The 14,884-nt window shown below is 34.5% G+C and overlaps 1 protein-coding gene across 1 annotated transcript; it reads left to right on the top strand.

The window, feature by feature from the left end:
- The first annotated feature begins 1,459 nt into the window (after window positions 1-1,459).
- Window positions 1,460-11,382, top strand: LOC107807758 (uncharacterized). The gene is made up of 11 exons (XM_075225499.1): window positions 1,460-1,597; window positions 2,249-2,370; window positions 2,479-2,651; window positions 5,269-5,693; window positions 5,785-5,830; window positions 6,489-6,832; window positions 7,679-8,109; window positions 8,225-8,453; window positions 8,646-8,807; window positions 8,884-8,972; window positions 10,934-11,382. Exons 2-11 carry the CDS (start codon window positions 2,258-2,260, stop codon window positions 11,082-11,084), a joined length of 2,163 nt encoding a protein of 720 aa, XP_075081600.1. The 5' UTR covers window positions 1,460-1,597; window positions 2,249-2,257; the 3' UTR covers window positions 11,085-11,382.
- Window positions 11,383-14,884: the final 3,502 nt, after the last annotated feature.

Raw genomic sequence — 14,884 nt, 5'->3', positions numbered from 1 at the left:
ACTTGAAGTTTATAAAAATATAATTCATCTGCAATATATTGCAAAGTATGTTAGACGCATTTGCTGACCCAAAGAAAGTAACTATATTCTCATTGCAAATGCTCTTATTAAGTCCTAGAAGGACAAAGTCTATGGTACGCTTAAACCATATAGACAAATCAGTTTCAAATAGCTTCTTGATAAAGAAGATGAGCAAATGATCAAACTGATCATAATAAGGAGGCAAGTGATCTAGAAGATCACGTGACATAACACTTCATAAAATCTAATGAGAGATTCAGGTACCTAAATATATGAATGAAGAGATCTCTATATTATGTCTTTATGAAAAAATATTGGAACCGATATAAAATGTTTGTCGACGACATCTATCATAACGCTAAGTATAGATAAGGATCTTAAGTCTATCGAATATATACATAAAAATATTGGTCAAATGGAAGAGACACAATTCGAATAGAATTGGTTTCATATAAAAGACATATAATTTTGTCTATGTTGTTCAAATACTTGAAAATATAAAGTCAATGGTATGTGCAATCAGTTTTCGATATCTTATATGTCTAGCATGACATGAAAACTTGATATACATCTAGAGTCTCTTTAGATGGCTTATATGACTTAACTTATATGACAATCCATGAAGGATTTAAGATGCTTAAAGCATATACAATTCTTGATCATTAAGTACCACTTTCTCAGTGCAATTTGTGCACATTTGTATCTTGCTATAACTATAAGCATGATAATGTGATAGCGAGGATTTTCAAGGTGCAATATATTCATTGGAGTTAATATGGCTGATTTATTCACCAAAACTCTGCCGACGTCAACCTTCAAGAAGCTAGTGTACAAGATCGGGATGCGAAGGCTCAAGGATGTGAATTGATGCTCTCATCAGGGAGAGTTAATGCGCGTTACACTCTTTTTCCCTTACAAAGTTTTGTCCCACTGGGTTTTCCTTGAAAGGTTTTTAACGAGGCAACCAAAAGGCATATTATTAGAGATGTGTACTCTTTTTCCTTTTCTAGAATTTTTTTCCCATTGAGTTTTATTTTAGTTAAGGTTTTAATGAGGCACATTACTTATCGAGTAGACATTCAGGGGAGTGTTATGAATATAATTTTATTTAGAATGAATGTCTATTTTGTAGAGAATTTTACTTTGTGGCTAAGTCATTTTTCCCCTATAAATATAGGGGTCTTACCCCATTGTAAATCATCCCAAAATATCAATAAGAATTACTCTCTTTCTCTGTAATATTGTTCTTCTACTTTTATTGTTTTATAACAATTTTATTTAAGATGTTAAGGTTTCTTATGTTTCTATTTCATAACCGAATAAAAACAAAGCAAACAATTGGAGGAATCCAAAAATAGTAGGGTTACTATTGTAAAGTAACTTAAAAAAATAAAAAATGTAAAATAGCATATACTATAAATTGTCTTCCTAAAACGAGGGAATTCAAGAACAGAGAGAGAGAGACTCTCCGCAAACACTTTCCAAAGCAAAGCGTACCACCACCGCCTTCCTCTCTCTTCACCATCAACTTCAACACTCAAAAAGAACCCAAATTCACAATATTCTTCTGAATCTGGTAAACTCTTTTTTTCTTCATTTTTTCTGTTATTTCCCACAAAATCTTGAATACACTACCAGGCGGGAAATAAAAATCTCAACTTTTATCTGTGTCTAATGAGATTAATATTGGTATATTTTAATTGGGAAATAAAAATCTCTACTTTTTTCCATAATGTGATGCTTGTTTATTTACATTAGTATCAGTGCCAGAAATGCTGTGTCTTGATATGTATGCAATTACGAACAGTGAATTTGTTGGATGCTGTTTTTTTGTGTTTTCTTTCATTCTGATTTTATTATAGGGTTTGTGTCATGTGTATTTTTTTGGGTTTATGCTTTTCAGTGTAATGCTTATTTACTACATTAGCATTAATGTCTGAGTTGTTGTCTCTGTATTGGAACATATAGTAGTGAATTTATTTGTTGCATTTTTTTTTTTTTTTTGGGTTCTATAAGTCTTGAATTTGTAGGGTTTCTCTCATGTGGGTTTCCTGTTTATTCTCTGTAATGTAATGCTTGTTATTTACTTACAGCAGCATTAGTGCTAGAAATGTTGTGTCTTGGAATATATGCATGTGAATGTATTATTTGCATTTTTTTGGAATTCGTAAATCTTGACTTCTTAGGGTTTGTGTCATGTGGGGGTTTCGTTTTTGGTGTATTGCAGGGTTTGAAAATGCCGTTATATAAAAGAAAGCCATTTGCTTTGGTGGAAAAACCAAAGGATTTGAAGCCTAATGACCTCGTGTTCCAAGTTCGTTTTACTAAAGAGATATTTAAGGATTACAGGTAACCCCTTGAAAGTCATGATTTTTGTTGAAATTGATGATATTTTCTTTTTTTATTTGTGGTAATATTCCGATGTAATGAAATGTGTACTTTGCTAAAAAAATGTAGTGAATATCTGAGACGGATGAACCTGTATCGCCATAGAGTATGGTCATGCAAATCGACAGGAAAGAATAACTTGACGTATGAGGAGGCATTGGTTTCAGAGAAGAAGGCTGCAGAAGAAGTTCAGAAGTTCCCCGAGGAACTAATGGCTCCGGTTCTCCGTGATGTGCAATTCAGTACGTTAATACACTTTCTTAGCTGCTTTGTGTTACATTAAATTTAAACATTGGGATAACTGAATTTGTTTTCGTACCTAACTGAAATTTTGTTAGTGTTGTTAGTAACAGAGATGATCTTAATTTTGCTCTCTTTTTTTCAAATTTAATTACTTCATCTCTTAGAATTTAATGTTTAAGGTTCTGATATCACTACATTTTCGTTCTAAAGAAGATTTGTTGTTGTAATGCAGCCTTGCATTTATGATAGTGAGGATTCATACGGCCAACCCAACTAGCTTGGGATTGAAGCATAGTTATTGTTGTTGTAGTGTAGCCTTGTTTAAGATAAGAAGCAAAAGAAAGGAATCACGATTGTCGGTCTTATTACCTAGTTTCAAGGTCTAAGACCTATGTTGCGCGGACTCTCCAAAATGTAGCCGCACCCGTGTCGGATCCTTAAAAAATGCACTACTATTGGAGGATCCGACACGTATCCTGCCACATTTTCGAAGAGTCCGAGCAACATAGTCTAAGACTATGGATATATTCTGTATGATTAATTAATTTAGAATAAAGATAGAATATCCTGGATTTTGCTTACATGGTCATCACATAAATTTTGCCTGTATGCAATTCTATCCTAGATGGTAGGTTTACCTGTGCTGTAGACATGGAACCTTACTTTTGAGATTCATTACTTTTTTATTTTTTTGGAGGGATAGAGAGGGGGAATGACTATGTATGTAGAATAACAAGGGAAAGGGAGTATGAACTTGGAAACCTGATGAAGCTTGCCAAACTGAGAGGCAGCCTACAGTTTCTTTTCGTTACTTAGGTTAGACTTTACTTAATCGAGAAGATACTACAAGATAATGTTGAGAAATCCACTAACTTTGGAGCTATTCTTATATCACTTTCTTATCTTATCTTCTTTGTCTTTTTTTTTTTTAAAATGGAGGTGTACTAGCTAGCTTGAGCGTACTTCGACTATTCCATAAGGTACCTGCTACTTTAGAATAGTATAATTATTGGGTAGTTCTACTCACCAAAGCTTAGGCAGATGAGAAAAAATCACCTAGTATTTTTTGTCTATATCGGGATTTGAACCCTGGTTGCCAAAGTTTGCACCCACTTCATTGACTTGTATGCCACACTCTTGAATGCTAATATTTTCTTGTCTTTGGAAATGTTTAGATCATCTCCAATCTATGAAATTTAGACTTTGAACTTTAATATCAATTTCATGTGTCTGAAGTGTTCTAAAAGGCTTTAGTAATTTTGTTTCATTTCCCTCTTGAGATTTTTTTTTTTTGGGGGGGGGGGGGTAAAGCGAAGTATACTCTAGAAATACTTTATTCGTTTATTCTGTTTAACCTCTTCAATTTCCCTCTGTTCTCTAGTGTATATAAACAATCTCTTATGATGTATGTTTTGTATATTATGATGATGGATAAATAGACATGTCAAGCAGTTTGGCATTAAATCCAGCATAACAAGGATTAAGTGCATGATAGATCAAATTAGAATTAGAGTTTTTATCCTTTCTTTAGCTGAGGGTCTATCGAAAACAACCTCTTTGCTCTTCTAGAGTAGGGGAAAGACTGCGTACATCTTACCTTCCCCAAACCCCACTTTGTGGGAATTCACTGGGTTTATTGTTGTTGTTGTTATATCAAGATCAATGAACAGTTCCAACCACAATTTAGACAGATAACACTTAATTGAAATTGTATGCAATACAAGGAGTAGTAGTAAATATTTAGAATTATACTTTCTAAGTCTGGATTATGCAAGATAAGACTTACATCAACGTTCCCAAGTAGAGTGTGAAGCACTTTTTTGGGGGGGATGAACAATGTGAATCCTTCACTTGATTAAAAAAAGAGTTTAAACAATTCATTGATGTAGTTATGTTATCATGTTCATGCTTTAGCCTTGCGTCTGACAGTGGTGAGCTCTATCTCGTTGCAATTGTTTGCCTTATGGTTTTTGCTGCTTCAATACATGCCAAATAGTTCCAGCCATCCAAGTATTAAGTGCAAAATTGGTCAAACTAGAACTAGATTTTTCCAACTTAGATAAAACACTAATATCGGGCTTATCATTGAGCAGACCTGGCCAGTACCTAAAGAGTGAACACTTTATTGAACATAGTTGAATAACGAGGAGTAACAGCAAATTGCTAGAGTTACACTTTTGCAAACTAGATCATGAAAGTTCAAGACTCAACCTGTCAATGTTCCCGACACTTTGCTAGTGTAATTATGTTATACATGTTCTTGCTTTAGTTTTGCTTCAGTTTGAGGAGAACACTATTACGTTTCAATGGTTAACTCATGGTTTTGCTGCTTGAATACATGCAAATCTTTCCAGCAATATTCTCTTCCTTAAATGATCCAGTGAACTCGTTTATATCCTCATTTCAATCTTAGCTCAGCTTTTTATCATTAATGAACCTATGGTTCAGTATTATTAAGGTTAAGAATTTTGCAAGCTAGTGTTTCAAATAAATGTGGTTATCCATGTGATCGGGTTTTGCCTTTCCGTTTACAATTCTGCTGTGTTTGTGCGCATCCATTCTCTTGTGGTGTTTTTTCTTGATGATCATTGGTCCTTTTCAATGACTGAATTGCAGGTATGCTCAATTTAAAAGATCTTGGGGACGCTATTGCTCAAAAGCTGCAGGGCTGTCTTTCAGAAGGTAGTGAATTATATGGGAGGAAAACCAATCATGTATATTCCTGCAAAATTGAGAAAGTTGTGAAGGATGGTGAGGAAACCCGTTATGAGGTTTCATGGCTAGACAAATATGAAAGACTGCCTGAGAATACAGTCATCAATGAAGAAGATCTGATTAGGTGCAAATTGCGATTTAGTAGAGCTTTTCTAAGGTCCTTTATCAGAGAATCTACATATCGAAGCATTCCTTGGGTCTTACATGAAAAATTGGCAAAGAAGCATGGAATACCAACTGGTCCTCCGGATGAGCTTAAGGATCAAATATGTATGCAGGATGGTGGTGTTGTTATTAATAGAAAGAAAAAGAAAAGTGAAGATAGAGTAAGTGCTTTGCTAACTGTGGGCATATTGTCCTGTTAATTTTGTCACTTTGTAAACTGTTATTCATGTACTAACAGTCTTGTTTATTCAGGAGGCAAAAGAGAATGGCTTCCAAGATTCAAATGAGATAGGAAAAGGTAATGCTGTTGAATGTTGGCTTGTTGCTATTTACTTTCTATTCCATAGAGTTATTTCTTCTACTTATTGGTACTTACACAGTGAAAAAGCTACTATTTTGTATATAGACCTAAAGCTTTTCGTCTCAATTAAGTATTAATGGCAGCATAAGATGATCGCATATTTACTTAACTAAGTTGCATCAAATCTTAAATCGTTACATATCTTGTAAATGTTACATGCTTACTTGAAGTGTAACATCTTAGGTAGATTAGATCCTGTGACGAATTATTCAGCAACACATTGGGCAGTTGTAACAAAATAAGAAATTTTAGCAATTCTGTGTCTGGAAAAACTTGAAAAGAAAAAATCACACACAGTGGACATCACTTACTTAAACTTTTCCCAGACACAAATTGTTAAGCAACATCTTGAATATGTTCCATGTTTACGTGGAAAGTGTTAATTAACTTAGAAATGTTATATGTTAACTTGAAAGTGTTACATAATTGGGATTTTATAATTTAACGGAATCTTTTATCTAAAGAAACATACCTCCTCTTTCCACCTTTATGGTGTATATTTTGGAACTGATGGTAGTATGATATGAAGCGGTATTTCTGCTGTCTATTTTCTCGTGCTCCGTATTAATGCTTCCTCCTGCATTGGCATATACAGAAGACAACCTGAACGCGGAGTCCATTAGATATCCAATCGATGATCTTTTGGTGCAATGTGCAGAGTCCGATAAACACTTGGTTGAACGCCCTTCTCCATGTAGGGAATTTAACGTCCCAATGGAATGCATAGGGGATCTTTTGATGGTATGGGACTTTTGTACTTCGTTTGGCAGGTTGTTCCACCTGTCGCCATTCTCCCTTGAAGATTTTGAAAGTGCTGTCTGTCACAAAGGCAGCAACATTGTTCTCATATCTGAATGTCATTCAGCCCTTCTTCGCTTTCTTTTGAAAGATAACGGCGAGTATTTCATGGCTGTACAGAAGAAAAGACAGAAGCTGAAGGTAATATTTGAATCATGTTATATTTTCTTTTAAAGGTCATGACTTCTTTAACTCTTCAAGGATTTGTGTTTATTTTGGACATATGATTCGTTAACCCTCTTGTGTAACAAGACAATCTGATCAAGTACCATAGTTTGTCAACTCTGATGATAATGATGAGTACCTTTGAAAGGTGAAGTTGGAACTTGTCCTGATGTGACGCAAGCTCCAAAAATCCCGTGGGGATTATTGGAGGGAAAAAGTCTCAAGGGCTAATGCCCCGATGACCCGATATTCTTGGGGCTTCCGGCTCCTGCGTGCTTTGTGGCTTAAATGTTTGGTGGGTTGGAGCATTTTCTCTCTTAAGCTTATTATGTTTTTGGCTATATCTTGTATAATATGTTTATGCGCTATCACTTAGAATTTGGTGATTTGTATAATGTATTGTTGTATGCTGTTATACTAGGCATTTAAAGTGATTGAATTTTATATAGTTGAATGAATTTTCCACTTCTAGACATATTTTTTGCTACTTCTGATGTAAGTAATTATATGAAAATGTTCCTCGTGGATAACCTCTTTCCCATGATAGGCAAAATGCCCATGACCTGAAATGAATAAATTAAAGCTGATGGTTGAAATTTGAATTTGTAAGTTCACTTTTGAAATAAAATATTTTTTGTAAATGTATGCAAACTGACTCATAAATCAGAATGTGTTTGACATGTTTCACTGATAGGATATTTTCTCTCTTGTGAGGCAAGTAGCTATTAACTGTGCATTCTTGTTTACAGCCTGATGATATTAGCTATACTTTCTTTTTTAAACACTAATCATAGTTTTAAACCTTTCTTATTTTTCTTCCAGATTACTTTAATCAATTGGATGGAGTATTTGTCTGATTTCTTGGAATTAATTGGTATTATAGAATTGTCTAATCATGTTGCAACAATTAAGAGGGGTCACTATGGCCTTGTAGACATTCAGGCTAAATTGGCAATCTTGCGTGAACTGGTCTGTCGAGTCATTGAGACAGAGTATTTTAAAGAGAAATTGGATGAGGATATTGAAAAAAAGCAGGCACTTGCAGCAACAAGGAGAGATGAAATTTTGGAAGAATCTAGGAAGAAGAGAGAAGAAGACCATTTGAAAATACAGTCTAATGGGAAGGAAGCAACAAAAGGGTGTGGCAACTCCTCAGATACTGGGAGCGATAACCACCTCAGAGAGAATGGAGATGTGCCAAGTAGGAACGGCAAACGAACATCATCTCAATCAAAACATTCATTAGAAGACAGGTTTGTTTTTTATGTACTCGAAATTTTTCTGGAATTTGGATGGTAACTTAATGATGTCGGCTCTTATTTTTCTTTTTTCTCTATCTCCTGTTGCTTCCTCTCTGACATCTGCTAGTGAGAGTGAGCTACTAGCAGACTCATTTAAAAAAGCTAAGATGAGAAAGGTTGAAGTCAAAAATGCTACAGAAAAGATGAATGGTTCCTCGAAGATTGCTTCTGACAAATTGATAAAGGATGAAGGGAAGGAAACATTAGACAACAGGAGTAAGGATCAAAGAGCTCTTCACAAAATGCGGAAAAATGAGATAAAGGAGCATCTTGAAAAAAGGAGTAAAGAGCAAAGGGTGAGCCCCCTCGCTTCTCTCGATCTAGTTCTCTGGTTTTCTTTCTTTGACACACGAGCATGTAGTCTTGTGTTTAAACAGAATTTTTGTTACCTAGATATCTGTTGAAATAGCTTCATGGTCTCACTTGACATAAATGTCTTATACCTATTTATTTGTTAAGCAAGTTCCTTGTGTATCTTCAAATTGCAGAAAGAATATCTTGAACGGGAAATAGAGAAGAGAGTAATACGCACCAATCCATTGGGTAAGGACAGAGATTATAATAGGTATTGGTTTTTCCGCCGGGATGGAAGAATATTCGTTGAGAGTTCAGATTCTGTCCAGTGGGGCTATTATTCTTCCAAGGAAGAGGTATTGGTGCTAGATCACACTTTCTCTTATGGTTTTCTCTTATGTTGTGATAATCTTCAGCTTTTCCTGGTAACAGCTTGATGCTCTGATTGGATCACTGAATGTGAAGGGTGTAAGAGAGAGGGCTCTTAAAATGCAACTGGAAAAACTCTATGACAAAATAAGGTGAGTTAAACGTCAGATGAAACATTTTGATTTTCTTATATTCTTTAATTGGAATCCTTATGTGACTTAGAAGGAGACCACAGTTCCCAAAAAACAAAATCATGTACTTGTATTAGTTTTTAAGGAAAACACAACAAGGTGACCTGAACTTATCAAAATAAAAATAAGATTAGTTGAACATCAATGAAACATTTTGATTTGTTCATTTCATTTCATTTGAATTTTTGGGATTATATTGGTTTTTTTGTTGTTGTTGTTGTTTGTTGTATTTGATTTGAATTTTGGAGACATCTATGTTACCATTTTCAAAAAAAAAAAACAATTGGAGCCAACTCAGAAAAGAGGCCATGGTACTAAACTCATGTGAGAACTTGGTTGGGTGGTCTATATTTGGTCCTACTTTTAGGCTAAGCAATTTTTATATCATTTGGAAAACTGTAAATAATCTTTTGTGATGCGTGCTTTCTGCTGGCATGTTTGACATTTGCTGCTTAATTAAGTTTAAGCTGTAGTAATGTGAAGTCCGCTTGATTATCACGCACAAGTTCCATTTGACTAAGCTCTCCAAATTTCGATACTTCTAGCAGTGCTTGATCCATATTAGTTCAGGTTTAGACACTGCCATAACGCAATACTTTGCTTCTGCACTTGGTCTCGCAATTATTTTTGTTTCTTACTTTTCGGAGACCTCAAAATTTCCCCAACTAGAATGCTGTATCCAGAATAGTCTGCTGGAGGGTGACCTTGCCCAAGCTGTATCTGTATATCCAACAATCTGCTTATGTCCTCCGGTATTCATAAAGTAGTCCTTTCCTTGGAGCAACATTTCTGTACTAAATTCTGGACAAGCATTTGGATTGGGAGTACTAGTTTGAAGAGATCCAGATCTATTTAACAACACTATAGCAAAGGATGGCAAAGTCTGAGATTTTTATTCAGATACAGTCTGGCAAGTAGAATTCAGAAGGAATCTAAAGGACTGGGAGGTGTAGGTTTTCTGCAACTGCTACAACAGTTGGATTCAGTTTTAATGGGTCAAAACAAGGAGGACTGCTTGATTTGGGTGAACGGCAAGGACAAAATGTTTTCTGTAAACAGCTGTTATGGTCTGTTACTAAAGTTATTTTCTAATTGCCCTGGAAGATGATGTGAAGCAGTGTTTTAAAAGGCGTTTTCAGGGCAGGGCAAGTGTACCAATAACGCATTGAGGCTTACTTTGGTTGTGTGTGTGTGTGTGTGTGGGTGGGGGGGGGGTTGCAAGTATTGTGGGGCGCAAGTCCCAACCTTCCGGGCTTTCGCTTAGGCATAAGTCCCGATGTTCTGGTGTTCATTTGGGGCTTAAATCTAGAGAACTTTTTCAATTTTGAGTTAAAATTGCTTAATAAATCCTTTTAAAAATACTTTAATATTCTAAAGTTAACTCATACTAAATTTTCAAACAAAAAGAAAAAGAACCCAGAAGTCATAGGTCCTTTCTAATTGTTTAATCTAATTTCATAATCTTCTCTTTCTCGTTTACTGAGTAACAAATACTCTTTGGACTTTTGTCTGTAAAGTGTTAACTACAAAGCTTGTTTTATTAAAAGAGGTTCTACCAGAGGCCTAACTAATGTTTCATTAAGTTTGTTTTTAGTGTCTATAGTTGTTCCTTTAGAAGTTGTATCTGCCAAAACTTTCTCCAAATTATGAAGATATTCCAACATGAGGGAGAAATTTATCACTAGCTTTTAAATTTTCTTGTGTGCGTTTGTTTCTCCTCCCCTGTGACCACGTTGTAACGTGGATATTTCAGGGCTATTTGTGCATGCTCACTTGTGGGAAAAAGGTTGACACTATCGATTTAAAGTTCGAGAAAAGGATCAAATTCTCCTTATGCGCTTGACCTTTCTGATATTGCTTATCTGGACATCGCTGAGTGGTTTCTCTCCATCTCTGAATGTCTTTGGTTTAACTAATTGCAGCTTGGAACTTCAAAAGAGATCGAAGGAGGTGCCTCATAAGGCAGCAACGGATGAAGATGTAGTTCGGAGATCAACGCGTGTCCGTGCTCCACCAAGGGATAATCCTGCTCTTGCCTTTTTGAAGTATGTTAACAAATGGAAAGAAGACTGACTTGGAAGTTAGGCTATGGTGATATACTCTGCTGTTCAGATTTTGTATTGAAATCGCAGCTAACCATCAATGCGAGATGAATATAGGGTAATGAAATTCATCCTGCATTTGTTAAAATGGCAGTTCATTTTTTTTTTCTTCGCATTTGAAACGCTGGGCATGATAGGAATGAAATTTTGTTCTTCATTCCTGTGATTACGGTACAGATGTAAGGTTACTGTTCCAATTTTGTATACAATGCCCATTGGCTGGTAGATGTTTTATTAATGTAGTTGCTAGCATCAGTACTTTCCTCTAATAATTGTCTATCTACATTTGATCATATTGTGATAAGAATAAAATACATATCATTTTACACAAGAAAGTATCATTTTAAACTGATTGGCTCGCTGAAACATGTAAATAGAGGCCATAAAAAAATGTTTGAAACACTGGTTTCAACCAGAGCAGATAGCGCTAGAGGTCTTTGTGTTTTATTGCAAGTAACATCTTCGACAAGAAAATGCAGTTTAAATGACTGTCATTGACGTTTAAAAATGAAGTCATAGGCCTCTACTATTTTTATTTTATTTTATTTTACTCTTTCAGACTAAAAGAATTGTTGATGTTATCAGCAATATTCTGGGGGAAGGTTATAACTTTAAAGACGTTACTGATAATGTTGTTTGGGCTTCCTTTTAACTTCTTCAACCTTATAAAAGTACACTAGTGTGAAGTTTTTGCCGGTTGTCCTTTTATCTATTAGTTGTTTAATGACTTTTGTATTTCTCTTGCAACAATGAATCTTTTAGATTATAATCTAAATATTCTTTTTGAGCAAGCTAAATATCTTATGAGAAAATATCATTACCACGGTCTAAGAATTTGTTAGTTATTGCACATGTTAGACCATAATCTAATTTTTTTTCGCAAAATACCTTACCACCCCCTAAACTTGATACGGATTAGTAGTTACAGTCTTAAACTATTCGTAATCTTAGTTACCCCTCAACTTGGCATTTTGAGAGCCAGTACCCCCTGGATGCTGTTGTGGCAAAGAGTGGGTGCACTCGCCTGCCACGTGGATTATTTTGCATATGTGACATTTTTTGAAAAATAAAATATATTTTTACCTTTTTAAGTATGTTACTTTTTAGATAATTTTTTTCGAATACAATTTATAATAAAATTTGGATAGAACTATATTATTTATGCTAAAAAAATATTAGCCAGATCTTTTTTTGAATTTGACCTGAAAATAAAGATTTATACAATTGGAATAAATAGTCAAGGCATCTGAAAAAGTTATAAAAATACATAGTTTGAAATTATTTATTTTGGCTATAATTTTTTACCTGAAAATAGTGTATCCATAGAGTAAGTTATTTCTTGCAATTGTACACTCTTTTTATTTCTTCTTTTGATGCAATGACTATTTATTTCAACTATGTATTTTTACTTTTTTAGGTAAAATCTGTAAAACAAAAAAAAATTAAAGCTCCGTAATTTAGAGCTATATGAAAAATTATAGCCAAAATAGTTAATTTCGAACTATGTATTTTTTATAACTTTTTAGATGCCTTGACTATTTACTATTTATTTATTTATTTAGCAAACATGAAATATTTATATTAAAAACTACATAGTGTTTAGTACATTACTTCCATACATTGCGTCACTAAGGACACATTGATTGCCTAGGCTTGCTAAACCATTGCAAGCATCATAAGATAAATTTTTAACAAAAACATATTGTTCTTCTAGTTCATTTCCCACAAAAGATTCTACATAAAAAGGCGGTTGAACAAAATGTCTTTTCCCCTTGTTTGAGCATTTGCCTTCTTTACCAACTATGGTCTACATTATTCCCTTGTCGGAATACATGTTGGAGGGTTACTTCCTTCTCTTGGTGCATTAATAACCTGTATTCATTAACAATGTCATCATATAGTCTATTGCCTTGTTGTATTGAGTGAATTACCTCCGTGGAGTCTGTCAGGGGCGACTCAATACTATTGGGGGCCTAAACTTAAACTTCCATAAGAGGTCTTTAATTATTTTTGTATAATATAAAAAACTTTTATATATATTAATTATTTGAAATATAATTTTCTAACTTTTTCTGATGCAAAATTATGAATATTTATTTTATAACAAATTTCTTCTAGTTATTTTTCAATTTATAATATAGTTAATCCATTCAATCTCTTGCGCCGTGGTCGATCTTCAGTACGATTTTATCAATTCTAATTTAAAAACCTTCTTTCAAATTTCTAGTTTGTGAACGAGGACGACCCGAGACAACTGTTACAGGAACATTCCCCATTCCCATGTTGTTCGGAGTCCCTCTAGGAGTGCCTTGATTTCTGCTTCTAATGATCCGCTAGCATGGGTAGATTTTGCAAAACCTACCACCCATTTTCCATTAGCATTCCTGAATACACCTCCCAGGCCACAGTTCTGATTGTTGTTATTGAAACTAGTATCTATATTTAATTTAAACCATCCTCTTGGTAGTTTGTGCCATTTTACTTTGATGGAGATTTTTTGTTGAGGGTTGTGGTTTTTATCAGTTAGGAGATTAAATTCTATTGCCTTTTGAATAATTTAATCCACATTAACAGGAGTATCAGTATTGCTTTGATTGTTGTTATTCCTATTTAACCTGATATACCAGATGACAAATGAAAAGAAGGAATTCCAATTAATAAATCTGTTCTTTAGTGGGTAGTCAAAGTCTTTTAACTGAAGAAGCCAGTGGTCACCTTGTGCTTTATAAAAGTTTGCCATCCAAAACTATCCCAAAAGTGTTTGATGGTTTTACAATTAAAGAAAATATGGGTGATGGATTCTTCTTCTTTACGTTTGCATGTAGGGCAGTAAGGATCAATGTTTATACCAATTCATACAAGGTATTTTCTACATGGTATCCTATTGTGAAGACATTGCCACAAAAAAAATTTAATCTTATTAGGACAACTTAGATCCCAAATTCATTTGAAGTCTAATTGGTTGTCAGGAGGGTGTTCTATAAGGTTGTAGCAAGTCTTGGTAGTGAAAAAACCTTTTGTTATTAGTGACCATATAGGAGTAACACTAGTTGATCCATTTGAGCGAATTCTTACTTTAGAAATATTTTATTTAATGTCATTTGGGATGTTAATCGATAAATTATTGAAGTTCCATTTTTTACCATCAAAGATGTCCTTAATTTTTAGGGAATAATCACTAATCGAGAGGGGGCCTTCCACAACATTTCTAAGGCTTTCTAAACTGGGAATCCAATTGGCCTCTCATATGTTCATATTAGTATGATAGTGGGATGACCATGTAATACCTTTTGAACATAATTCCCATCCCTTTTGGATGCTTTTCCAAATGAAGGAGTTTTCGTTTTTAGCAGTACTAGTTCCATAAGATGTGATGATCAATCTAGCCCAGAGGGTTGTGGCACTGGTAAGAATTCTCCATACTAGGCTAGCTAAGGTGCATAAATTCTTAGCATTTGCATTGTGGATGCCAAAACCTCCATTGGATTTTGGTTGGCAAATACTTGACCATTTTACTAGATGAGTTTTTTTGTGGTAGTACCCCATATAAAATCCCTTTGAACTTTATCAATTTTATTTAGGACTTTTTTTGGAAGTAAGGTGTATTGCATATAGTGGTTGGGTATTGAATTGAGGCACGAGTGGGAAAGGGTATTTCTTCCCGCTATATTAATAAACTTCGTTTTCCAGGTCGCTAGTTTAGATCTAATTTTATCAATTATGAATTGATAGTCTATTGGCCTTGAGTATTTGTTTAATATATGGAATCCT

This window comes from Nicotiana tabacum, chromosome 11, assembly GCF_000715075.1.
Source record: "Nicotiana tabacum cultivar K326 chromosome 11, ASM71507v2, whole genome shotgun sequence".
NCBI classification, from domain to species: Eukaryota; Viridiplantae; Streptophyta; class Magnoliopsida; order Solanales; family Solanaceae; genus Nicotiana; species Nicotiana tabacum.
The sequence above is the reverse complement of the archived record's forward strand: the minus strand, read 5'-3'. Positions and strand labels throughout refer to the sequence as shown.

Excerpts from the sequence above, each read along its gene's own strand:
- LOC107807758 (XM_075225499.1), top strand. The coding sequence starts at position 2,258 with ATGCCGTTATATAAAAGAAAGCCATTTGCTTTGGTGGAAAAACCAAAG. Across the intron at positions 5,831-6,488 it reads TTCAAATGAGATAGGAAAAG|AAGACAACCTGAACGCGGAG; the intron begins GTAATGCTGTTG and ends TGGCATATACAG. Across the intron at positions 8,973-10,933 it reads AAACTCTATGACAAAATAAG|CTTGGAACTTCAAAAGAGAT; the intron begins GTGAGTTAAACG and ends AACTAATTGCAG.